Source organism: Naegleria lovaniensis (genome assembly GCF_003324165.1).
Source record: "Naegleria lovaniensis strain ATCC 30569 chromosome Unknown tig027, whole genome shotgun sequence".
Classification (NCBI taxonomy): Eukaryota; Heterolobosea; class Eutetramitea; order Acrasida; family Naegleriidae; genus Naegleria; species Naegleria lovaniensis.
In genome coordinates, this window is record NW_025407849.1 from 339,447 (window position 1) to 362,308 (window position 22,862).

Genomic DNA, 22,862 nt, shown 5'->3' on the forward strand with positions numbered 1-22,862 from the left:
AACATTAGAAATACATGGTCCTCAAGGTCCAAATTAAATTTGAGTGTGTGATATTGACTCTTCAACTGGAATCTTTGTCTTACTTGGTTGCTTACTAATTTTCGTTTGTTCTGTTTGAGATATCAAACCTTTAAAGTTGGAATCCTCTCCTTCTTCTTGTATCTTGTTGAAATTTCGTTCTTGCTCCTCAAGTGACAATTTTGCTTGCAAAGCAGCTTTCTTCATTCGTTGTTTCATCTTTACGATCAAGAGAAGCCTATCTTGTTGGGTAGGTTCAGCATGCTGCTCGGAAGGAGCAGTTGGCGTAGATGGAGTGCTTTCTTGTTCTGCAACAGGAGTTTGAGGAGTGACCTGTAAAATGGAGTCCATTTCGTATTGGGCCTTTATCCATGAATGGTTTTTAAAGTCTTCCAAAGAAATTCTAGTATCTGGATTTTTGTCTAAAACTTTGTGCAACAAATCTTTAAGTAACTCATCTTTGTCAAACGGTGGAGGAATTTCCAAATCATCATTTTGAATGCTATTATACATTTGCATATATGAATCTCCCTTAAAAGGCGTGGTATTATACAAAAGTGAGTATAAAGTAATTCCAAGAGCCCATATATCGTTTTTGAAGCCACTGTATGTCTCTCCCTTGCATGCCTCAGGTGACAAGAATGCAGGAGTACCAGCTGAGCCTTTAACTGTATCGTCGTTTCCTTCACAAATATGACTGACACCAAAATCAGAAATTTTTACGTTATAATTTCCATCAAGCAAAATATTATCTGGTTTGATATCTCTGTGACAAATTCCTTTTGAACTAATTCGATCAGTTAAAGATATGTATCACTGCAAATGTTACTTACTGAAGATATTGAATCCCTTCAATGGCTTGTATCATGTATTTTCTGAGTTGGTTAAGTCTAAATTTACAAGGCTTAGTATCAACGTTTTCTGAGTTTGTTTCGGTAAGAGATAAAAGAGCTCCATTTTCAGCATATTCAATAACAAGATAGAGTAATTCTGAGTTTCTATCGTCCATCACTTCGTATAATCGCACTACATTTGGATGTGACAATTTTTTCATAATGGCAATTTCTCTTTGTACGTCCATAAGAAGATTTCCTCCACCAGATTTCTTAACTCGTTTCAATAGAGTCTTATTCATAATCTTGAGAGCAAAAGGTTTGTTATCATTGTCTAAAACCAATTTGACTTTTCCGTATGAACCTTTTCCTAAAGTTGAAATAATTGTATATCCATTTACAAGCTTATTTCCCTCTTCATCAGTTGATAGTGTTACGGTATGAGTAAATTTGGTGACAACTGGACTATTTGGATCGTTGTTTATGATGGGTGAATATGCTTCGCTGTCAACTGGTGATTCAATTCCTAACCCTCCACCAACAGATGATCCAATTTGTAATTTCGATGAACTGTTTTTATGAGGTGAGTTTGGTGAAAAGGAAGGTTTAGGTCTTGCACTATGGGTATACATGTTCGCAAAATTGTCATCGTCCTCTCTTCGGCTTGAAAATAATGTTGTTATTGGAAGAGTTGAACTTCTTGTACGTTTGATTTCTGGTGGTGAATGTGTGTTGGAGCTAGTAACTGACAATAGCTGATCGGTCGGCAGGCCTGCACTCCGTCTACCTGATAATCTGTTGGTTGACGTTGTTGGAGGTGATGCTTTGGTCTGAAGTAATCCCATGATGATGATATTGGTTCAAAATGGAGAGATAGAGGAATATAAATAATTCTTGGGTGGTGAGAGTAATAAATTAAGAGAGAAAGGAAGATGAAGCGAGAAAGAGGGAAGAAGGAGTTGTAGTTCAAATAAAGTGTAGTGTTTGTTTCATCAATTTTTGAAAAATCGGTTCAGTGATGAATTTGTTGGTGATACGAGCAAATTGATCTTTTTGGGATACCAATGATTGGTTTTACCAATTCAATTTCAACACACAAAGCAGCTATTATGAACGCTCGGAAAGGCTATGATTTACAACAACCTCCAAAAAGACAAGCGAGTGTACAATACCGAAAACGAACAGGAGTTATTATTCGGTCTTTTTAAAGTAGGGAGAGGTAGACAATGATTCTTCAATATAGCTCTCTCGTTATCTGCTGATGATGATACAATAAATCCGACAATAGAATCGGAGAGTGACCCGCGAAAAAAGGAACTGAGAATTTTTTTGATGCAACAAATTGAATCTTTTTGTTCACGCTTGTGGTTATTAGCTCGTGAATTTGAATCAACTCGTGTCAATCTCTGCCTTTGGATAGCTCTATCTTCTTATCTGACTATTCTATTTCTTCCTCAAATTAATCATGTAAGGCTTTGATAGATATGATGACTGTTTCGTAATTTCAGTATGGATAATTCAAATTATTTCCGGACCAGCAGTTGTTAACTATAACACATAACATTATCTTAGAAACAACGGTTGTAAATGAATGGTGTAGTGAAATTAGGACAATTCTTGGTGCGCGAGAGATTGTCTCTTCATTCTTTCCGAATGAACTTAATGGTTGGTATTTCCGACGTCACGTTTGTACTCAACATTTCCTTGGAAGGTAATTCGTTCAGAATTGAGAGATATTGTTTGTGATTTTTAAAGGTTTCAATCATTCCTTGGTGTCTATTTTGATAAAAAGTAGATTGAGGGTTTAGAGAAAGCGCTTTTTTTGATTCCTCGATAGCCTCAATAAACTTCCCTTGCTTAAAATTCATTGTAGATAATAGATGGTGATAATGTGCTATTTTGTGATTCTTGATTTTGCCTTCAAGAATTATGGAGTTGTTTTCAACATTTTCAATCAATTCATGAATTTTTTTCTTTCCTTCTTCAATATCAATTGCTTTAACGGCAACTCTGGACAGCAAAATTGCATGATATTCACGAAGAAGAAGAGAAAGACTAGGATCTAACCTCATAGCAGGCGAATTCTCTAATGTTGTGACAAGGGAAAGTGCCAATTCATTTCTATGTCTTTCTTTTTGTTGCTGCAAAGAAAGAGTGATATAACGATTTTTAGTCTGCTCCTGAAGAGACACATTGAATTTGTTATTTAAATACAGGTCAATGAGCATCCATTTCACTTCATCACTATCCTGAAATAATTGAACCATTTGCAAAAGACATTGCTCATACTCTAAAAACAATTTTCTATCCAATAAATGTCTTGCAATAGTTTTCCAAATTAAAAACTGCTCAAATCTAGGAAGATCGGTTTGATTGATTAATAAGCCTACTAGGCTTTTGATGGAAAATAAAGTGGACAATCCCAGTTGACCACTCAAGTAAAGTGCTCTTATGTGCATTTTCATGTTATTTTGATCATCAACGGCTGATTTGTTACCAGCGGTAGTATTCAATCTGTTGTTCAACAAGAAAGAAGCACACTTCCAATCTCTTTCAATCAAATAGAAATCTATTAAATTCAAAAAGTTTGGGATGATATGACTTTGTAACATCATGATCCTTCTCAAAATCCTTCCATCCCGAAACAATTTAATATTTGTGATTGAACACTCCTGCATCAGTGCCAGCTGCGAACAATTTTTTAAAAAGCGACCGTTTTGGCGCCTTCTGTTTCTTTACAATTTTAATTTAGATGTCCAACATTAAAAAATATGAGTTCAACGAGGTTGATGGCTGTGATGAGAAATCCCTCGTTTTACTCTTTGGATGAGCGGTACCCGAGCAGCGAAGATGAATGCTATGATGATGAAGAAGAAGAGGATGAAGAGATTGAATATGAATCTCCAAGAATCACCTCTTCATTATTTGCAGCAAAAACAGGTACCGATTTTTTGTTGGGACCTCATCCGTTGCACCTGAACTCTCTGAGTGCAATACCGGAACAAGTAATTGAAGTGAATCCAAATTTAATTAACAAGATGATGTTGTGGGATGCGTCAAGAATTAGCTCTACAAAAAAACCGTATTACAAAGTTGTTTATGATTGTTTTGGATTAGGATTTGAACATGAATATTTTGATGAAGAAGCAATGAGTAGATTTTTAGAGACTGACATAATTCCGATTAGTATTGGCACACCATCATATAGACAGCATCTCCCAAAAGCAAGCATCACTCCAAAAGAGGACACTCTAATTTTTGAATCAAGATTTGAAAGTGGTAACTTGAGAAGAGCAGTTCAAATTTTTGATTATGAATACGATCTTATTCTAAAGTTTGACGTAGAGACAAGTGGGCACACTCAATGGTTTTACTTCTCGGTAAAAAACGCAAAAAAAGGGAAAAAATACAAGTTCAATATTGTAAATTATTTGAAGCCTGGCAGCCTTTACAATCAAGGCATGATGCCTTTGATTTATTCTGTACATGATGCCAATACAAAAGGAATAGGGTGGACTCGAGGAGGTTCAGATATTTGTTATTACCGAAACAATATTAGACGAAAATCTGGAAATTTCTATACTCTGACTTTTACAGTAGAATTTGACAATGACGATGACACATACTTTTTTGCATATTCTTATCCATATACCTACACTAATTTACAGAACTATTTAAACAATCTTGAGAAAGACAAAATACGAAGCCAGTTTGTGCGTAGAAGAATTCTTTGCCAAGACGTTGCTGGAAATGCCTGCGACTTGCTGACAATCACATCCTTTGCATGTGACCCAACTGCTCTAAAAAGACGAAAAGGTGTAGTACTAACCGCAAGAGTACATCCAGGGGAAAGTAACTCCAGTTGGATGATTAAGGGAGTTATTGACTTTTTAACAGGATCAAGTATTGAATCTAAAGTGTTAAGGGAAAATTTCATTTTCAAAGTAGTTCCAATGTTGAACCCAGATGGAGTCATCAATGGAAATTATCGATGTTGTCTTACTGGTTCTGATTTAAACAGAAGATGGCATGCACCAAATGAAAAAACTCATCCCACCATTTTTCACACCAAGAAAATGATACTTGAATTTATGAAGGAACGTGAAATTGCATTATTTTGTGATTTTCATGGCCATAGTAGAAAAAAGAACATTTTCATGTACGGATGTTCTGATTCCAAAAGTGGTGTTGAAAGACTGGCTCCAAAGGTGTTTCCAAGACTGCTGTGGAAAATATCACCTCACTTTTCCTTCAACGATTGTCAGTTTGGAAAGCAGAAGGGAAAGGATACAACTGCTAGAGTAATCCTTCACAAAAGCGGTATCAAAAATTGCTTCACGCTTGAAGCTTCTTTTTGTGGACCTGATAATGGCATTCATAATGGAAAACATTTCACTTGCAAACATTTCGAGCAAATGGGTCACTACTTTTGTCAGGGAATATTGGAGTTTTGTAATCCAGAGAGGACCCAAGTTGCTCTCATTTTGAAGGAGTTAGATTTGTTGTTTCCAGAGAAAAGCGAAGAGCCTATCTATTCTAAAGAGTAAGTTGTTTACATTTTGATGTCTAACAACTCGTTCGATATTAATAATCATTATTTCTTCTAATGATTCAATCAGATCGTATTCAAGCTCAGAAGACGAGGATGAACCGATTCCATTGCCTTTAGATAAATTGAAAAAGAGAAAAACTTCACCTCCAAGCCAAACACCTGCATCCAGAACTCCATCTTATGCACCCTCAACATCGTATAGCAGTTTAATTTCTTTTACATCATCGAAACAGCCAACATTGATCCTTACGAACAATGAAAATACCAACACTACCAACATTCCCCACCTTTCCCACATGATCGCATCAACAAAACCTACTCTACCATCATCCAATACACCTCGATTCTCCCAACCAATACCACCGAACACAGCACCTCCAAACACTGAGAAAATACGACCTCAACGACTTAAAAGAAGTCAAAGCTTCTCAAAGGAAGCGCCCAAAACTACCAATCAACCTCCAGAAAAACCAGCCTCAAAGCATGAAAATCCCAAAAGTAAGAAGAAAACAAAACCTCCTCTTCCTCAACTTTCAACTCCTTCCACACCAGCCATTCCAAAAAGTCTTTACAAACCTCGAGCATATACTCCACCCTATGTTGATATTAATCCATTCACCTACGATGCAGATAAATTGATGGAAAGCTTTAAAGACTGCAATCATGGAGGTCTTGTAGAGTCCACAATTTTGGACCTTATTGAAAAAGTACAATCCATTCAAAACATTAGAAAGGAAAGAGACAAGGAAAGAAAACGAAGCATTCGTCTGAGGCCTATGAAATCCAAACCTCTCAACAAGCTTCCTCTTCCTCCTACTCTCAAACTCGAAGACATTATCAACATTCATAGTGCAAGAGGGAATGGCCAGGCCTCTTCGGCTGCATCCTCATTACCAAGGCTAAGCCACCAAGCCCAGGAAATAGTTTCTCAACCACACGGCCCTAACAAAAAAAGATAAAAATGCTCTCTCGCCATTCCTTTGTGTAGGTATTTTCAAATCATCACCAATCCATCATCATCATCATGTATTCGTATTGTTTCCTAAAAACCCACTATTTATATTCCTGCAATATGATTATGAATTTAAATAATAATTTGCAAAATTACGGGTTTCAATCACACCATCCAATTATTTCGGTACATTTATTTCAGCCAAAACAAGAATATGAGCACCGTCGTGAGAAGTGTTGTCAATCATCAGGTGAGATTCAAGACAACCTATGCTGTAAGTTTGTGTACCACGTAGATGCGAGCCGAATTACTAAACATCCCTTTGACACCACAATATAATTTATTTTCATGACAATTATTTCTTTCAACATAGGTTCCCACTAGAGGAAAGGAAACACTTCACGATAAATTGAGAGGAACCAGTACAGCAGATGTCGGCTTCCCTGTGAATGAATCGGTATGTTGAATCGGTAATTTCATATTATTCATTGAACAAACAATGCAACAAAATATGAATAGATGTCCGTTGCTGTATGGGCAAAAGGTTATACCAGAGTCATACAAATCAATCGCCCTCGAGAATCCAATAGAATTACATCCGAAGTTTCCCGAGACATGTTACATCAGTTCAAGGTGAGTTATTTGACTACCACTAGATGAAACATTCAACGATGGAATAACACATGATTGTCAACAGATATTGGACAAAAATCCAATGATTCAACTTATTTCATTCACTGGTATTGGAAATGGATTTTTAAGTGCTGGATATGATGCAAGAGAACTTGAACACTTAATGGATAAGGGTGATTATGAAACAATTTATTCTTTGATTAGAAATTCTCACAAACTTGCTTACTATGCTGGAAATTGTGAGACAACAACATTGAGCGTTATTAATGGACTTATGAGTATGTATTTATGAAGCTGATGATCATTAGTAACCAACATTAATTTTCAAAATTTTCACAAGTTGGTGCTGGTGCTTCTATTGCAAGTTCTGCCAATTATTCTGTAGCCACCCCAGGCTCAATTTTCGCTGCTCCAGAGGCATCCTTGGGTTACTTTCCAGATTGTGCTATTACTTTCTTACTTTCTGAAATGAATCAAAAGCATGCAGGCCTTGGCACTTTCCTTGGCCTCACAGGTGCCCAAATTAAGTCTTCTGACTTGATGTATGTTGATTTAATATTTAATATTGACTTCTAACATTTTTAAAAGCCATTGTGGTCTAGCTAATGCTTTTGGATTAGAAAGTGTTGCCCAATACTTGGCGGAACGAATTCTTAATATCCAGACGACGGTGACACAACAAGAAATTCATGATTGTATTGTTGAAACCACAGAAACAGCTGTGCCTCCTTTATCATTCGGATTTGAATTATACAAGATTAAGGAACATTTCTCAAATAAGAAGAGTGTTGAAGAAATTTTACAATCGCTTAAAAATACTAGCAATGATATTAACAAGACAAAGCCTGAAAGAGAATGGGCAACTCGTGTTTTGACCACCATGGAACAATTATCTCCATTGAGCTTAAAGATAACTTTCAGAGCTATTACTGAATGTGACAACGGTTTGAGCGCCAATGAAACCTATCAAAGAGACTATCGCATTGCATCTCGATTAGTCAAGTCTAAAGATTTCAGACAGGGCTTGGGAGCTGTGTTGAGAGGTACTGAGCCTGTGTGGGAACATGAATCAGTTGAAAAAGTTTCTGACAGTGTTGTTGAGTCTTACTTCAGACCATTTGAATTTGAACATGACAAGGATTGTGATTTGCAATTACCTGACGAAGTATTCCTTGAGGATCAAATCCTTTATCAAATCTCTAAAAGGAAATTGGTTGAAATTGCTAGAAAGTAATTTATGAACTAAGTTGAAATTAAAGAATATTTACCTTTGCTTTGAGCTCTGAGGATTTGTCATTCGCAACTCAGTGACATTCAAATTGTTTCAATATACACGAAAACGTCATGTAGCCGCTGTTATATCTTTTTCCTGTCCGTATTATTTCGATAGGTCGAAACATAGAATTGTAAAAATAGTAACAGAAAAGATAAAATCACAGCAACTCCAAGCCATAATACTTCTTCACTTCCTCCACATTTCACTTCAGCAACATAAACATAGTACAGATAGATTTGAGGAACCACTAGATCTATCACAAATTGAGCAATTTGCAAAATTGTTAAATATTTCTTCCAACTCACGTTCACACCAACAGCAGCTTGTGAATAATAATAGTACATTAATACATGAATATATCCGTTGGTCACTACGGCTACCCATTGAAGTGACATTTTGTCACACAATGCCACATACACTAAATATAAGGGAATATTGTACTAAAAAAATGTAAAGCCAGCACAAACTTACCTAATGCTAACGTGACAATGTGATGGTATACGTGCAGAAATGACAATGGTCTTCGTTTAGCGACCATCAATAAGGTGTCTAGTAACTCGTAATATTTCGATAAATAGAAAATATAGGTCCAGAAATTGAGAGGACCACGCGTCGTAATAGATTTTGGATCACAGAATATGGACTCTAAGGAAAAATCATTTTTGATGTATAACCGAGTTGACTCAATTAAATTTCCAGTTGCCATACACATGCTCAGCAAGCACAGAAAAAGGTTATGTAAGTATGTAAAGTTCCGCAGCTCAAAACCCTTTGGACGAGTGTTTTCAAAGATATTTTCTTTTGGATACATGTAATTCATGAAATATTGAAATGAATATATAATTATAATGTAAGCTACTAGTGAAAAGAATGGTATCATCCAATGACTCATTGGCGTTTTTCCATATTCAAAAGAAAATTCTTTAACAAAATCGGGATAGAAGTCATCCAAATGATTTAAAAATTCAAAGAAAGATATCGAAAGTGCCATCGTGAATGATGATGATTATAAGTCGTTGAATTTTCCTGTTTATGAAACTGAACAATCTGTATCAGGAATATTCGTGAATCAATAGTTGATGATGATGAAAATACTATTGTTTGTGATGATACACCTGGGTGCTCGGGTTGTTATATAACAGAATCACCCAAAAAACAGTTTTGTTGATAGTGATGATGAAAGCCGTGATCAAAGATTTCTCACACAAAAGCGCAAGTGCGAGAGCTCGAGTCAAAATTCCAAAGCGAATTTTTTTGTAAGCTTTTTGAACGGGCTATTTTGGACGGTTGTTGAAAGTCTTGCCTATTAAAAAACCAAATTCGGTTCATTGTAAATGTCTACAGATGAGATAATATAAGACATTTTGTTGAAGGTATATTTTCATTTTAGGTAAGGTATATTTCAATAACTTTCCTTATGAGCAATACGATTCTCCTCTGTTTCAATTCAAACGAACTCGAACTCACATTCGAGCAGCTGAGCAAAAGATAAATAGTTCTCTTCAAGAGCCTTTTAAAACTCTTGTAAACGAATTTTCAAATAAAATGATCAAATTGAGTATGAAACAAGTGCAAGCTCAGCACGGGCGAAAAAGCAAACAACCTTGTTTCGTAATTTCGGGAAGGATTATTGCCATTGGGAAATTTAAAGACGAACACCCAGGAGGAGAGGACGTCATGATGGAATATGCTGGATTGGATGCAACGGAAGCTTTTGAATCGATGCGTCATTCCGAGAGTGCAAAACGGAAAGTATTGGAATTAGTGATTGGAGAAGTTGTTGAGATGAGTGATCAAGTGAGCAGTAGTGATGATGATGAAAAACGTTTGACGAATATTAATACTGGAACCACATCAGTGCAATCACCTAAAACGCCACGCTCTAGCTCTGGTAGCAGGAACAATAACAGTGAGCAAGATCATGATGAATCCCGAAAGTGTTCATTGCAATGAGCTTTCCAAGCTCTGCATCTTCCAGCAAGTTATTAATAAGTTCGGGTTGTTTTGTAGCACCCTGAAGTATGCAAATTCGAAAGAACACTCTACGTGCATGATATTCTATAAGATGCCTTTCATCTGATTTTGCAATTTGTTCAATCTAAAAAAACAAGTCGTTTGTAAAAACAATATTCATGAGTTTTTGTTGCATCATCCAAAAGTGTCGAAAAAAAATGAGTCAACAACCAAAGACAAAGGTAAGCTTTTTGTGTGGAGCTTTCATCATCGGATAACATGTTCGGCTTGATTTGTTATAATTCATCATCATCATCATAATTGTTATCTTCATCACTTTGTACTCAATAGGAAGCTCCAAAAATCCAAGAAGCCAAAGGTACCGCTAAAAGAGATTTCCTCCTTGATATTGAACAACAAATCCAAAAATTCTGGGAGGACAATCATGTTACCGAGGTCAACGCTCTTGATTTGGATAACAAGGAAAAGTTTTTCGTTACATTCCCATATCCATATATGAATGGTAGACTTCACTTGGGACATGCCTTCTCTTTGACCAAGGCTGAATTCCAAGCTCGTTTTCAAAGATTGTTGGGAAAGAATGTCTTGTTCCCATTCGGATTCCACTGTACAGGAATGCCAATCGCAGCCTGTGCAAATAAATTGAAGAGAGAAATCGAAGATTTCGGAAATCCACCACAATTCCCAGAAAAACAAGTCACTAACACTGATAAAGAAGAACAAGTTGAAGACGAAAATGCTGAAGTAAAGACAGGAGAATATCAATGGAATATTATGAGAAAGAATGGTTTGCCAGACGAAGAAATTGCAAAATTTTCTGATGCTAAATATTGGTTGGAATATTTCCCACCACTTGCAAAGAAGGATCTCCAAAAGTTTGGTGTTATGTGTGACTTCCGTCGAAGTTTCATTACGACTGACGTGAACCCATATTATGACTCGTTCATTCGTTGGCAATTCAATCGTTTGAAAGAACAAGGTAGAATTAGCTTTGGTAAGCGATATAGCATCTTCTCACCAAAAGATAACCAACTCTGTGCCGATCATGACAGAGCTGTGGGTGAAGGAGCAAAACCACAAGAATATACTGTGGTCAAATTGTTCTTGCAGAAGCCATATCCTGCAGTTTTGAAGCATTTGGAAGACAGGAAAGTTTATTTGGGAGCTGCCACTCTCCGTCCAGAAACCATGTTTGGTCAAACAAACTGCTGGCTTTTGCCTGATGGCGAATACGGAGCTTTTGAAACAAATAATGGTGAAATTATTATTTGTACTCCAAGAGCTGCCAGAAATCTTGCTTGGCAAGAATTGAGTCCTGAGCTCGGAAAAGTTGTTCAACATGCCAAGTTTTTGGGTGCAGACTTGATGGGAGCAGCTGTTGAAGTTCCTTTGTCACCACTCAAGACAATTTATGTTTTGCCAATGATGTCTATTTCCACAAGAAAGACAACCGGTGTTGTCACCAGCGTTCCTTCTGACGCTCCAGCTGATTATGCTGCACTTCAAGATTTGAAGAATAAGCCTGAACTTAGATCCAAGTATGGTATCAAGGACGAGTATCTTTTTGATCCAATTCCAATCATTGATGTGCCTGAATATGGAACTTTGTGTGCACAAGCTCTCTGTGAGAAATACAAGATTAAATCTCAAAATGATAGAGACGCCTTGGAACTAGCTAAGAATGAAGCTTATGGTCAAGGATTTAACAAGGGAGTTTTCATCATTGAAGGCGAATTTAAGGGTATGGCTGTGAGAGAGGTAAAGAATAAGATTCGACAAATGTTGATTGATCAAGGAATGGCAATTCCATATGCAGAACCTGACAAGGAAGTCATCAGTAGATCTGGAGACAGATGTGTTGTCAGCTTGACTGACCAATGGTACTTGAAGTATGGAGAAGATGATTGGAAGAAGATTGTGACTGATCATCTCCACACAAAGTTCCACGTTTATAATCCAGCTACTCTTAATGAGCTTGAATCAACCGTTGATTGGTTGAAGGAATGGGGTTGCTCGCGATCGTATGGTTTGGGTACAAAACTTCCATGGGATGAACAATTCTTGATTGAATCTTTGAGCGACTCTACAATTTACATGGCTTTCTATACTGTTGCACATCTCTTGCAAGGTGGCGTTTTGGATGGTTCTGGTGAAAGTCCACTTGGAATTACGCCTTCACAAATGACCGATGAAATCTGGAGCTACATTTTCCATGGAAAGGAACCATCTACAACCAATGGTATTAGCCGAGAGGCCTTGAATGCTTTGAGAAAGGATTCCAGTACTGGTATCCAGTTGATATGCGTGTCAGTGGTAAAGATTTGATCAAGAACCACTTGACCATGTTCCTTTATAACCATGCTGCTATTTTCCCTGACCAAATGCCAGGATCTATTTTCGCTAACGGTTACGTCATGGTGAACGGTGCTAAGATGAGTAAGCAAGCTGGTAACTTTTTGACTTTGCAAAACGTTATTGATATGTATGGTGCTGACGCCACTAGATTGGTCCTCTGTGACAGTGGTGACACTCATGCTGACGCCAATTTTGAACAAAACAATGCTAACAGTGCAGTTCTTAAGCTTAATGCATTCGTGGAATGGATAAAGGAAACTCTTGAAGGACCTATGAGAGAAGAAGGTTCTGAATATTTGTTTGCTGATAAGATTTTCGATACTAGAATTAATTTGTGTGTTGAACAATCCAAGAAGTTCTACAATGACATGATTTACAAGGAAGTTTTCAAATCTGCTTGGGTTGGCATGCAAGAAGCTCTTTCAAAGTATATTGAAATTATGAAGAGAGACTCTGAAAAGTTGCACAAGAAACTTGTTTTGAAGTTTATTGAAATGCAATCAATTATTCTTTCTCCTGTTCTTCCACATATTACTGAACATATCTGGCGAGAATTCCTCAAGAAAGAAGGCTCCATTGTTGATGCCAAATGGCCTGTAGTCCCAGAAGCTGACCAATCTCTTTTGGCTAGTGATGAATATCTCAAAGATGCACTTCACTCATTCCGTCAATCCTTCCAAAAGGAGTCCAAGAATAAGAAGAGACCACTTAAGGCATACGTCTATGTGCTGACAAGTATTTGGATTGGCAAATCAAGAGTTTGGAGCTTCTCTCGAAATATAAGGAATCATTTAATGGCGAGAAGGACAAGGAAGAGCAAGCCATGAAACTTATTTCAACAGAAATGAAAGACTACATGAAATTCAAGCCAATGCCTTTATTGCCGCTAAGAGAGATCAATACAAGAAGGATGGTGACAAAGCTTTGAGCGCTGAAATGCCTTTCAATGAATTTGAGCTTCTCAAGGCCAATGTGAACCTTATTAAGGCATGCTTTGGAGGTGTCGAAACTGTTGAAATTTATAGCCTCTCACAAGATTATCCTGATCCACTCAAGAGAGCATTGAGAGCTCAACCACTCGAGCCTGCTTTTGGTGTTGAATACGAAAAGTAATTACAATAGTACCATGGTCAATTAAATCTTTCATTTCCTTTATCGAAGTTTGAGACTTAAAAAAATGACCAGTATTGATTTTGCGGCGTTGTATCAAGAAGAACGAAAGAAAGCTTTAGCTCAGATCAAGACGTCAAATAAGAACAAGTCATCGTCAGCTTGTTCTTCTTCGGTATTTTCGAGAGATGATCAAAGAAGCATCTTCCGAGAGAGAGTTGAAAAGATTGATTTATCAAAATATAAATTGGAAGCTACAGGAATTGATTCTATTTATTACATCGGAGAGTTTATTTCAAAAGAGGAAGAGAAGGCATTAGTGGACGCCATTTATCAAGATGATGATAAGAAGGAATTGAATTATGGAGAAAAGAAATCATGGGTTTCACTTAGCAAAAGAAGATTGAAAAATTTAGGAGGTGGTACGTAACAACAAATGTGGACGTATCATCAGGATGATGAGAAATGTTTTAATTTTTGTTCAAAATTATTGTTTGCTGAAAATTAAATTGTTGGATCCACCCAATTAGTTCCTCACCCTAGTGGCATGTATTTGGAAAATTTACCCAAATACATTTGTGATTTCAACAAAGTACTTTATCAAAGTGGGCTAGATGTTGAACAATTTGTTCAAGAAGAAGAACAGATGGAATCATCATTACTTGTGCAAGACAAGACCGCCCAACTCTCACAACAAGCCAGCTACAATCAAGTACTTTTGAATGAATATCAATGTGGAAAAGGAATAAGGCCTCACAAGGATGGTCCTCTCTATTCAGATGTAGCACTGGTTTTATCACTACAAACAACATGTCTTATTGATTTCTATGCAGAAAAACCAAAAGCAGAATATGATGAAATTCCAGCAAATATTGCATGCAATGTTTTTCTACAGCCTCGATCTTTATTAATATTTTGTGGAAAGGCCTATACAGATTATTTTCATGGTGTTAGAGATGTGGATAGGGATGAAATTGATTCCACCAAGTGCATGAATATGAATCAAGCCAATGTCGAGCATGCACAGGTAATTCCAAGAGGTACTACTCGTCTTTCCTTGACCATTCGAAAAGTCAGACGTGTGGTTTCAGAAAAGGTTTTCACTAGCCATGAAGCAGAAGAAATAGAGAGACGAAGAAAGTGGTGGGAACAAGCAATTGATAATTAATGGCGAAACACCGTTGTTGTAATCAAACTTTCTCCTTAGAGTTCACCACACGCTAAAGTGTAACCTCCTAACTCGTGGTCAAAAGTCCGGCGGGGTAGCCTTTGAATTGATACGTAGTCAAAAAAATGTACCAAATCAATTCCATGGTTCGCACATCAGTTATGATTGTCATGATGATGACAGTACTCTTGCTCTCCGTCACACATGTATCCTCGCAACGAATCACTCTCTCCATTGATACTCAAGGAGCTCTGCCACTAGTATTTACTGGCTATTACACTCCTGATGTTTCGAAAAACAATTGGAATTGGAACGCTATGGATTTGCAAGCATCCAATCCGTACAAGGCCTCACTCTCAATTCCAGTCCGAATGGTTGACCCAATTGTGTACAGAGCTCACATTTCAGGAAACACAAATTTTGTCACTAATTATTATCCTTTCGCTTCTTTAAGCGTGAGTGTTGAACCATCTGCTTCGAATGGAACATTTGTTTTTTCTGGATCAGCACAATGTGGAGACAATGTAACAGGCGGAGGAGCAGTGAGTGGTACTCTGATCAATCGTTATACTATTGGCAATGATAATCGTTGTTGGACCTACATGTGTCATTGTGGGCCATGCAGAGGCACTGTCACTGCCATCATGGCTGTTTGCTATGAGCCACCATTCCCAAAACCTTCACCATGGTTGAAAATTAAAAATTACTAGACAGTGACCCAAGACCAATAATTCCATATCTAATTTAAATAAATAAAATATTGGAATTAAAAAAACTTTATTTTTGAAAGAAACATGGAATCCAATAAAAACAAAAAAATGTCTTCACGACGGTTGACTGAGATGGATTTATTGATGGAAAAATTAAAAAAATCGAAAAAGAATGCTCGGAAGGTCTTGAAGAAGTTGATGAAATTGTAACTGAGCTGAACAATCCACACAATGAGAACGATCACACAGAATATTACATCAATTCCGAAAGCAATCAAAACAATGAAGAGTACAAACCTCTCCGAAGTGACGACAATGTGTGAACACTTTTTCAAAGCGTTTTCTCTTGGCCAATCTTTAGAGTTGTTGTAAATAGAATCATGAAAATACATTTCATTTTACTAGAGTAATATTAATCATTTTCCATATTATTCGCCAGAGATGGGTTGTCCATCATCGTATACAATTCTGAGTGTTTCATATTATAGTAAATATCAGAATATGAATAATCTTGCATCCACTCAGGTCTATAAATTGAACACTCAAATATTTGATTCTTGTATCGATATCGAATTGAAAACAATCCAAGAGAGGGTGGTTTTTGAAATGTTGCATTGTGAATTTTCTCGTTGATTGCTTCTTCAATGAGCGCTTTGCTTCCAAAACCATGTTTAATAAGCTTTTCTAGTTTCCATTTCCATGATTGATGAGCCATATCTATGCATTAGAATTATAATTGAAGCAAACAAACCCATGTTCGATCATAGTTATTGCACTACTAATAGATAATCTTCACTTACCAATCCATTCGTCCTTGTTGTAATTTTCTGAATGTTCACCAACAATTCCATGGCCAATAGCAATCAAATGTACTCTTATTTGATGAGTCCTTCCAGTGATCTTCGTGACATATATGCCTTAAAGAATTTCTGACATTGATTCTACTTACAGGTTGACACAATAGAATGGTTCGATTGTTTTTGTAATCCTTATGTAAAACTTGAAACAGAGTCTCAGCATGTTTTGCATCGTTCCAATCGAGTGGTTTATCTCCATCATTATAGTGAGCTCGAACATATTCCTTTGATTCCTCAGAATGAATGGCTCGAAAAACTCCATGGAGTGGATCTACAGCCATAATTGGAAAATCCACTTTGAATACTTCATGAGGATCGTAATTACAAATTCCATTGACCAGTGCAAGATATTGTTTTCCGACTTGATGACTTCTTAACATGCTTGAAAATTCACCAGCCACTGATTTCTTTTTTCCTAAAAGTAAGACTCCAGAAGTACGACGATCCAATCGATGCAATGGATATAAATCTTCTTCAGGCAACATGGTAGGATGATATCTAGAGTATTCTTTTTTCAAAATATGAATTAAATTATTTTTCAAATATCGACTTGTAGCTGTTATGAATGGAAATCCAAAATTACAAGAATTCCAAACGAAGAAACGATGATTTCAAATATTCTAATGAATCTATCCGCCATATCCACTACTACTACAAATACATACAATGCACTGGAACATTCTCGGGTTTTGAAACCACCAATAAATCATCATCTTCATGTATAATTTCCAAAGAGTCAAAATAATTAATTGGCTTGTCTGTCCTAATTTCATCCGTCTGAAAAGTATCATCCCTCTTCATGATATGATACATATCTGTAACTTTCTTTCGATTCAATTTTAAAAATTCATTCTCGCAAAATCCAACAAACACATCTTGCGGCATTACATATTCTGTACAAAAACCCTCAACAAATGGTTTACCCAATAATCTTGATTTCGTTCGGGTATCAAATTTTCGATAGAAGGGAATGGCATGTCGTATCGTTCCTTGGTTGGTGCAAATAAATTCCGAAGGACAAAACTTTCCTTTCAGAAACACGTTTTGAAGCATTTTTTGAAGTGTTGAATGCACCAAGTTTGAATACCAATCCACAGGTGTAATATTTACAAATTTCTTTAATATCATGAATGCACTGTTGTTTATTGTGCTTTCTTACATGATAATTGTGTCAATGCATTTAGTACTTGAGAAATATTAGGTCTCTCTAATGGGTCTTGTTTCCAACACCATGAAATGAGCTCTGCAATCTCGACTTGTTGAGGAACAAGAACAAATTGAGGTGACAATTCAGGTCGTTCTCCATTAGCAACCTTCTCTAAAATGGTCTTGGGCTGCGTTCCTTTCCATGGATTTCTCTGTGTGAATATTTCATACAATACAATACCAAATGCAAAAATGTCGACAGCCGAAGTGAGCAAGTACTTTTGTTTGGGCAATAAAATTTGCTCTGGTGATTTGTACTGCACAAGCACAGCTGTTTCTGCTGCACTAACATTTGGATTGTAATATTTGATTAGTGCAGGTGGAATTACAAGATTTTCAGTGGTTTGTGACGGCGAAATGTCGTTGATTGGACCCGATGCTGCTACATTACATACATAGCAAGTACTAGAGTCCACCAAAAACTTTGTTTGGAATTCATCAGCGAGCATAATATTCGCACTGTTCACATTAACATAAATCATTTTCTTTTCTGTGTGTAAGTAATGTAATGCTTTTGCGGCGCTAATTGCGACTCTATAGATGATATCTGGATCTTTCAATTGCTCTTTCAAATTAGTTGCCTCTGAGCTTGATTTTTTCTTTGCTGGAGGCTTAAAAAGTATATCATAAAGGAAGCCATACTTGCAATGCTCCATTAGAATTTTGAATTGAAATTTGTCAACCCGAAGGCCATATCCAATATGGTCAACAATGGATGGATGTTTCAATGTACAAAGCAAAAGAGCTTCTCGTTTCCAGGATTCAAGCTGTTCTGGTTTTGAAAAAATGACTGTCCTCACAGCATAACATTGTTGGTTATATGTACATGATCTTAATACATAATTGTGTCTTCGATCAACGACTCTCTCTTCAAAAACCATTGAGTCGTAATCTGGTAAGAAATATTGACTCTCTAGTTGTGTTAGCATATCTTTATCATTTCCAAATAGCATGGAAAGAGTGTCACGTTGTTGAGATTCAAAATTTCTCTTTTCGGCATCAAAAATAAGTTTTTTCAAAAACTTCACAACTTCTGTTACTGATGTCAAGGATGAATCGTTTTGCAAGGTTCTGAGTTGGCCATCAACAACACAATACTGTATGGATTGTTGATGTGTGAAGTTTGAGGTGTTGTTTTGAAATGCCCCAGCTGCAGTAACGTTGCTAATGTCAGCAGAGGGGCTTGCACCCTGTGGTCGTGTGACGCTATCCGTTATTCCTTGGCCATGAATGCCAATCAAAGCAATGCTCATATTCTTGTTTGGAAATTCAGGAGGCACTGTCACTGAAAATTTATAATGCGTATAGTTTAGAGAGGACTCAGTTGGGCATGGTAGCACTTCTTCGTCTCTGTCATCCATGTCATCTGTTGGTGTGTCAATTGGCTTTTTGTTTTCTCCTTTTGCAGCGTTAATGATTTGAAGCTTTTGTACAGGAGTGATGATTTGTGTTGAGAAGCGAAGCTCAAACACCATTAAATTGTTCACATCAGGAAAGTTTAGCTCAGTGAAATAATACAAGCAGTAGTTCGTAGTTCCGGTGCTGGATGAAGATATCGAGCAGTCCTCGCCTCGTCCATTAATCTCATCATCAGCCACCGAGTGTCTATCAATAGGTATTGAAACTTGCTTTTGTATGATTTCCTGAATTTGAATTTTTGTTAGAAGATTGGATTTAGCATGTGGTGATACCGATTGTGGACTGTCGCTGCAGCTGCAGTGTGCTGCTGCTGTTGTTTAATATTTTCAATTTGTTTCTTTCTCCACATGTTGGTTGTAATAAGTAATAAAAATGATAATGAAAGTGTTGATGATGAAGAAGGATGGAAAATTGATTAATTTGTTGTTGTTGATGATAATAACGACTAGAAGACGATAATGATTGAAACGTTTTTTGAAATAAATTACGGTAATATTAAATGTGTGATGATGGGTAGAATGGCCTTTCACGATGTTCGTGAAAATGAAACGGCTCTTCTCGATATGTTGTTGTTTCCTACAATGAATGACAGCACTAACACAAGCAGAGATGATGTTATTTTCTGAATCTCCAAATTGATGAAGCCTTGATTTGGAAGTCAAAAATTGTTTCAATCACACAACACTTGATGGAGTTGGGAATGACGATGGATGAATCCAGTGTTGCAATTCAAACTCACAAGATAAATATAACTCGATTTTTTTCAAACCAATAATTATTTCCCGTCAACTTCAGCCTGGAAATTCGAACTTACGCTTCACAGGCTCGTATTAGGGAAAATGTTTCGCTTAATTTGTTTGATAATCGTGGCTTATTCTTTACAATTTACTAGTCTCGTTTCAGTTTATTGAAATGAGCCAAATTAAATCATTGTCTTTGTGAATAAAGTGACAAATTGATCAAAGTTCAAACCGCCTTTAGCTTCAACCATGCCGAAGAGGTAGTCGATTTCAGCGTCCGAAATGGTCATGGAAGTGCTGGGTGAATTTACAGAAGCATTAGAACCCAGATTTTGTAGTTTGCTCACAATGTTTTTAAATTCCTGTTTTGTTATTTCTCCATCACGGTCGTCATCTATTAAATTGAAAGCTTCCCTCATATCTTGTTCTGTATGAATGCCAGCCACTTTTTTGGATCGTTTGGAGGTGAGAAACGAGAGAATTTTTCTTCCCTTCTCTTCCTCGTCATTCTCTCCAACCAACTCTACAAACTGATCAAACGTTATCCCTGAGATTTGCTCATTCTTAGACGAAGCATTGAGATCGTTGATGAGATCGCTTATATCCTTCTTTGTTGTTTCCGTTTTACCAAGTTTTGAGAACACTTGAAGCAAGTCTTTCTCATCTAATATGCCATCCATGTCCCCATCAAACATGTCGAAAATATTTCGGTATGTTTCACGATGATAATTCTCTTTCTTCAGCATTGAGGGATTTACAGGCATGATGAACAGTGTTCCAGGTACGATATTGTTATTTTGATGATTTCCTTTACAAGTAGTAGATTACAATTGAGAAAGTATATTTCATTAAGTCTTTCGGAGCTCGTTTTGAAAAAGTACTTTAAAACTGGCCACCGCTGTCAATGCTGATTAAAGAACACTAATTTTTTGAGCTTTTTTTCTTTTAGAACAAATACAAATTTACAGTTTGTCTTGTTGGGATGTTGGCACAGACTATTAAGGCCAAGAGATATCCTGCAAAATTATAAAATGCCAAAAGCGTTGGAGGAGTGCGCTTACATCTCTGGCTCACTTTTTGTTTCATTTTAAGGATGGGAAATGCATGCTATTGTTTTATCATCGTAAAGTACAGTGTTAGATATGGAATATGATTCGAAACAAAACGTTGTTTAATTCCTTCCTATTTCATTACTTGGGGCACACTTAATTATAATCCAAAGGCAGAGGAATGACAATCTCACAAAAAAAATGTTTAATAGTGCTGGAGATGATTCAACGATTTTACTTGATGATGACCGAATAGATAGACATTCGGACTGTATTAAAACCGGAATTTTGATAAAGGTACGCACATTCTTGCTCCCCATCACATTGTTAATGCTGACTCTGATGCTAATTTGATTTCTGTTACTGCCACTTGTCATTCGTTATTGGAACGATTATGCGAACAATGAGCACAGAGAGGACAAAAGTATAAAAGTTTAAAGAAAAGATATTTCGTTTTGTTGCAAGGTACGTTTTAAACAATGATCATTACGTTTTTCTCAACTCGTCATCGGCATGATTTTTTGTTTCACCACATCAATTTTACACGTGACACATTTTTCATCATAACAATCATGTCAAAATTCATCATTATTTCCCAACAACGATTATCACATCCATATAATTTTTCCATCATCCAATAATACTTTAGATGGTTTCCTCTTCTATTATAAAGACAAAGTTGATCTCGATCATCCTTTGGGCATTATTTATTTAAAATCAAATGCCTTTCTCAACAAGAATGCTGAAATTTCTGAAACTGTTGGTTTCGGATTCACCATACGAGCTGGCTCCAAACGATTCTTGTTAGCTGCAGAATCGAGTGAAGAGAAAGCAAGTTGGTGTCGAGCCATTGACAAGGTTATTACATGTTGTGCCTCTCGAGAGAAGGCTTTGATTCAACAACAACAGAGAAAACGTTCACAAGTGGTCATGTCATCCTCACCTACGAATGTGTCAGCCATGAATGGCACCAACGTTTTTGACGTGTCGAACAACAAATCACAACAACAACAACAGCAGCCTCTTTCTCCGACCTCCTCATCATCCAATACTGGAGGTTTTGTCAATGAAGGTTCAGAGAATGGAAACCAGTTTCAAGGAAATAATACTTCTTTGAGCACAGCACCAACAACGAGTGGCTCTTACACGAGTGGCAATAGCACCACTCTGAATGGATATGAGAGAGAAAAATTTGAAAAATTACAACGACAAAAAGATGAAGCTTTAAATTTGTTACAACAAATTGATGTGACATTTGTGAAATTATTATCCACGACAAACTTATTGAAAAAAGAAATTCAACAAGGATTGGAAAAAATTAAGCCACAATCTTCTGAGGAAACTCAGCAAAATGAACACGCTCAATCCTCCTCTGAACCACATAAGAAAAATCAAAAAGCTCCTCAGACTTCATCCAGTGAAGATGATAGCGATACAGGATTTGATACAAGTGATTCTGAAGAGACAGATATTCGTACCTCTTTTGATCCTACTGTCATTCTTGCTCCATCAACCGTTTCCGATTTAATGAATCCTGTAGAGCGATTGAAAGGTCTCAAAATGACCATGGACAAAGTCTCCAATGAATTATCGTCGTTATTTGAAAAGCTTCAATTCAAAAATTCATCGGCTGATGAAACCACCAAACAACTTGAGGAAACCATCGAAGAACTTGAACAGGAAAATCAAGAATTGAAACAAAAGGTTCAAGATTTGGAAACTGAGAATGCTGAGCTCACTCATCACAAACGACTTCTCATTAAGGAAGTGAAAAAGTACAGAAATGAAGCAGTTTCTACAGGTTCTCCTCCTCAGCAGCAGCAACCATCCCAACAAGAAGAACCTCGACCTCAGGAATAATAATTTTTCAACCCTCCATTCTCTCTTTTTACATTATACTATGAACGTGTATGAGGCATGTTGAGATATATTCGAAGAGAAATGAACCATATCGAATCCATTACGCACCAAAACCCAATTTTGACCCTTCCCATTGTATACTTCTACCAA

The 22,862-nt window shown here is 36.8% G+C and overlaps 14 protein-coding genes across 14 annotated transcripts; 8 read left to right on the forward strand and 6 right to left on the reverse strand.

The window, feature by feature from the left end:
* Window positions 1–33: 33 nt before the first annotated feature.
* Window positions 34–1,696, reverse strand: C9374_006419 (uncharacterized protein; the record flags this gene model as incomplete). Its single annotated transcript, XM_044696277.1, has 2 exons — window positions 34–805; window positions 852–1,696. The coding sequence occupies 2 exons, from the start codon at window positions 1,694–1,696 to the stop codon at window positions 34–36; spliced, it is 1,617 nt and encodes a 538-aa protein (XP_044547110.1).
* A 795-nt stretch (window positions 1,697–2,491) lies between these two features.
* Window positions 2,492–3,463, reverse strand: C9374_006420 (uncharacterized protein; the record flags this gene model as incomplete). Its single annotated transcript, XM_044696279.1, has 1 exon — window positions 2,492–3,463. The coding sequence occupies one exon, from the start codon at window positions 3,461–3,463 to the stop codon at window positions 2,492–2,494; it is 972 nt and encodes a 323-aa protein (XP_044547111.1).
* A 159-nt stretch (window positions 3,464–3,622) lies between these two features.
* C9374_006421 (uncharacterized protein) lies at window positions 3,623–6,362 on the forward strand (the record flags this gene model as incomplete). Its single annotated transcript, XM_044696280.1, has 2 exons — window positions 3,623–5,394; window positions 5,471–6,362. 2 exons carry the CDS (start codon window positions 3,623–3,625, stop codon window positions 6,360–6,362), a joined length of 2,664 nt encoding a protein of 887 aa, XP_044547112.1.
* A 207-nt stretch (window positions 6,363–6,569) lies between these two features.
* Window positions 6,570–8,222, forward strand: C9374_006422 (uncharacterized protein; the record flags this gene model as incomplete). The annotated part of the gene is made up of 6 exons (XM_044696281.1): window positions 6,570–6,629; window positions 6,729–6,812; window positions 6,875–6,988; window positions 7,053–7,266; window positions 7,329–7,530; window positions 7,577–8,222. The coding sequence occupies 6 exons, from the start codon at window positions 6,570–6,572 to the stop codon at window positions 8,220–8,222; spliced, it is 1,320 nt and encodes a 439-aa protein (XP_044547113.1).
* Window positions 8,223–8,344: 122 nt separating this feature from the next.
* C9374_006423 (uncharacterized protein) lies at window positions 8,345–9,255 on the reverse strand (the record flags this gene model as incomplete). Its single annotated transcript, XM_044696282.1, has 2 exons — window positions 8,345–8,682; window positions 8,736–9,255. 2 exons carry the CDS (start codon window positions 9,253–9,255, stop codon window positions 8,345–8,347), a joined length of 858 nt encoding a protein of 285 aa, XP_044547114.1.
* A 554-nt stretch (window positions 9,256–9,809) lies between these two features.
* Window positions 9,810–10,217, forward strand: C9374_006424 (uncharacterized protein; the record flags this gene model as incomplete). Its single annotated transcript, XM_044696283.1, has 1 exon — window positions 9,810–10,217. One exon carries the CDS (start codon window positions 9,810–9,812, stop codon window positions 10,215–10,217), a length of 408 nt encoding a protein of 135 aa, XP_044547115.1.
* A 218-nt stretch (window positions 10,218–10,435) lies between these two features.
* On the forward strand, window positions 10,436–12,563 carry C9374_006425 (uncharacterized protein; the record flags this gene model as incomplete). The annotated part of the gene is made up of 2 exons (XM_044696284.1): window positions 10,436–10,459; window positions 10,569–12,563. 2 exons carry the CDS (start codon window positions 10,436–10,438, stop codon window positions 12,561–12,563), a joined length of 2,019 nt encoding a protein of 672 aa, XP_044547116.1.
* A 17-nt stretch (window positions 12,564–12,580) lies between these two features.
* C9374_006426 (uncharacterized protein) lies at window positions 12,581–13,706 on the forward strand (the record flags this gene model as incomplete). The annotated part of the gene is made up of 2 exons (XM_044696285.1): window positions 12,581–13,328; window positions 13,399–13,706. 2 exons carry the CDS (start codon window positions 12,581–12,583, stop codon window positions 13,704–13,706), a joined length of 1,056 nt encoding a protein of 351 aa, XP_044547117.1.
* Window positions 13,707–13,770: 64 nt separating this feature from the next.
* Window positions 13,771–14,871, forward strand: C9374_006427 (uncharacterized protein; the record flags this gene model as incomplete). Its single annotated transcript, XM_044696286.1, has 2 exons — window positions 13,771–14,125; window positions 14,234–14,871. The coding sequence occupies 2 exons, from the start codon at window positions 13,771–13,773 to the stop codon at window positions 14,869–14,871; spliced, it is 993 nt and encodes a 330-aa protein (XP_044547118.1).
* A 125-nt stretch (window positions 14,872–14,996) lies between these two features.
* On the forward strand, window positions 14,997–15,581 carry C9374_006428 (uncharacterized protein; the record flags this gene model as incomplete). The annotated part of the gene is made up of 1 exon (XM_044696287.1): window positions 14,997–15,581. One exon carries the CDS (start codon window positions 14,997–14,999, stop codon window positions 15,579–15,581), a length of 585 nt encoding a protein of 194 aa, XP_044547119.1.
* Window positions 15,582–15,993: 412 nt separating this feature from the next.
* C9374_006429 (uncharacterized protein) lies at window positions 15,994–17,491 on the reverse strand (the record flags this gene model as incomplete). The annotated part of the gene is made up of 4 exons (XM_044696288.1): window positions 15,994–16,298; window positions 16,382–16,481; window positions 16,531–16,994; window positions 17,104–17,491. The coding sequence occupies 4 exons, from the start codon at window positions 17,489–17,491 to the stop codon at window positions 15,994–15,996; spliced, it is 1,257 nt and encodes a 418-aa protein (XP_044547120.1).
* Window positions 17,492–17,580: 89 nt separating this feature from the next.
* Window positions 17,581–19,119, reverse strand: C9374_006430 (uncharacterized protein; the record flags this gene model as incomplete). Its single annotated transcript, XM_044696290.1, has 1 exon — window positions 17,581–19,119. The coding sequence occupies one exon, from the start codon at window positions 19,117–19,119 to the stop codon at window positions 17,581–17,583; it is 1,539 nt and encodes a 512-aa protein (XP_044547121.1).
* Window positions 19,120–19,985: 866 nt separating this feature from the next.
* C9374_006431 (uncharacterized protein) lies at window positions 19,986–20,567 on the reverse strand (the record flags this gene model as incomplete). The annotated part of the gene is made up of 1 exon (XM_044696291.1): window positions 19,986–20,567. One exon carries the CDS (start codon window positions 20,565–20,567, stop codon window positions 19,986–19,988), a length of 582 nt encoding a protein of 193 aa, XP_044547122.1.
* Window positions 20,568–21,053: 486 nt separating this feature from the next.
* On the forward strand, window positions 21,054–22,712 carry C9374_006432 (uncharacterized protein; the record flags this gene model as incomplete). The annotated part of the gene is made up of 3 exons (XM_044696292.1): window positions 21,054–21,149; window positions 21,266–21,317; window positions 21,502–22,712. The coding sequence occupies 3 exons, from the start codon at window positions 21,054–21,056 to the stop codon at window positions 22,710–22,712; spliced, it is 1,359 nt and encodes a 452-aa protein (XP_044547123.1).
* Between the last annotated feature and the right edge of the window lie 150 nt (window positions 22,713–22,862).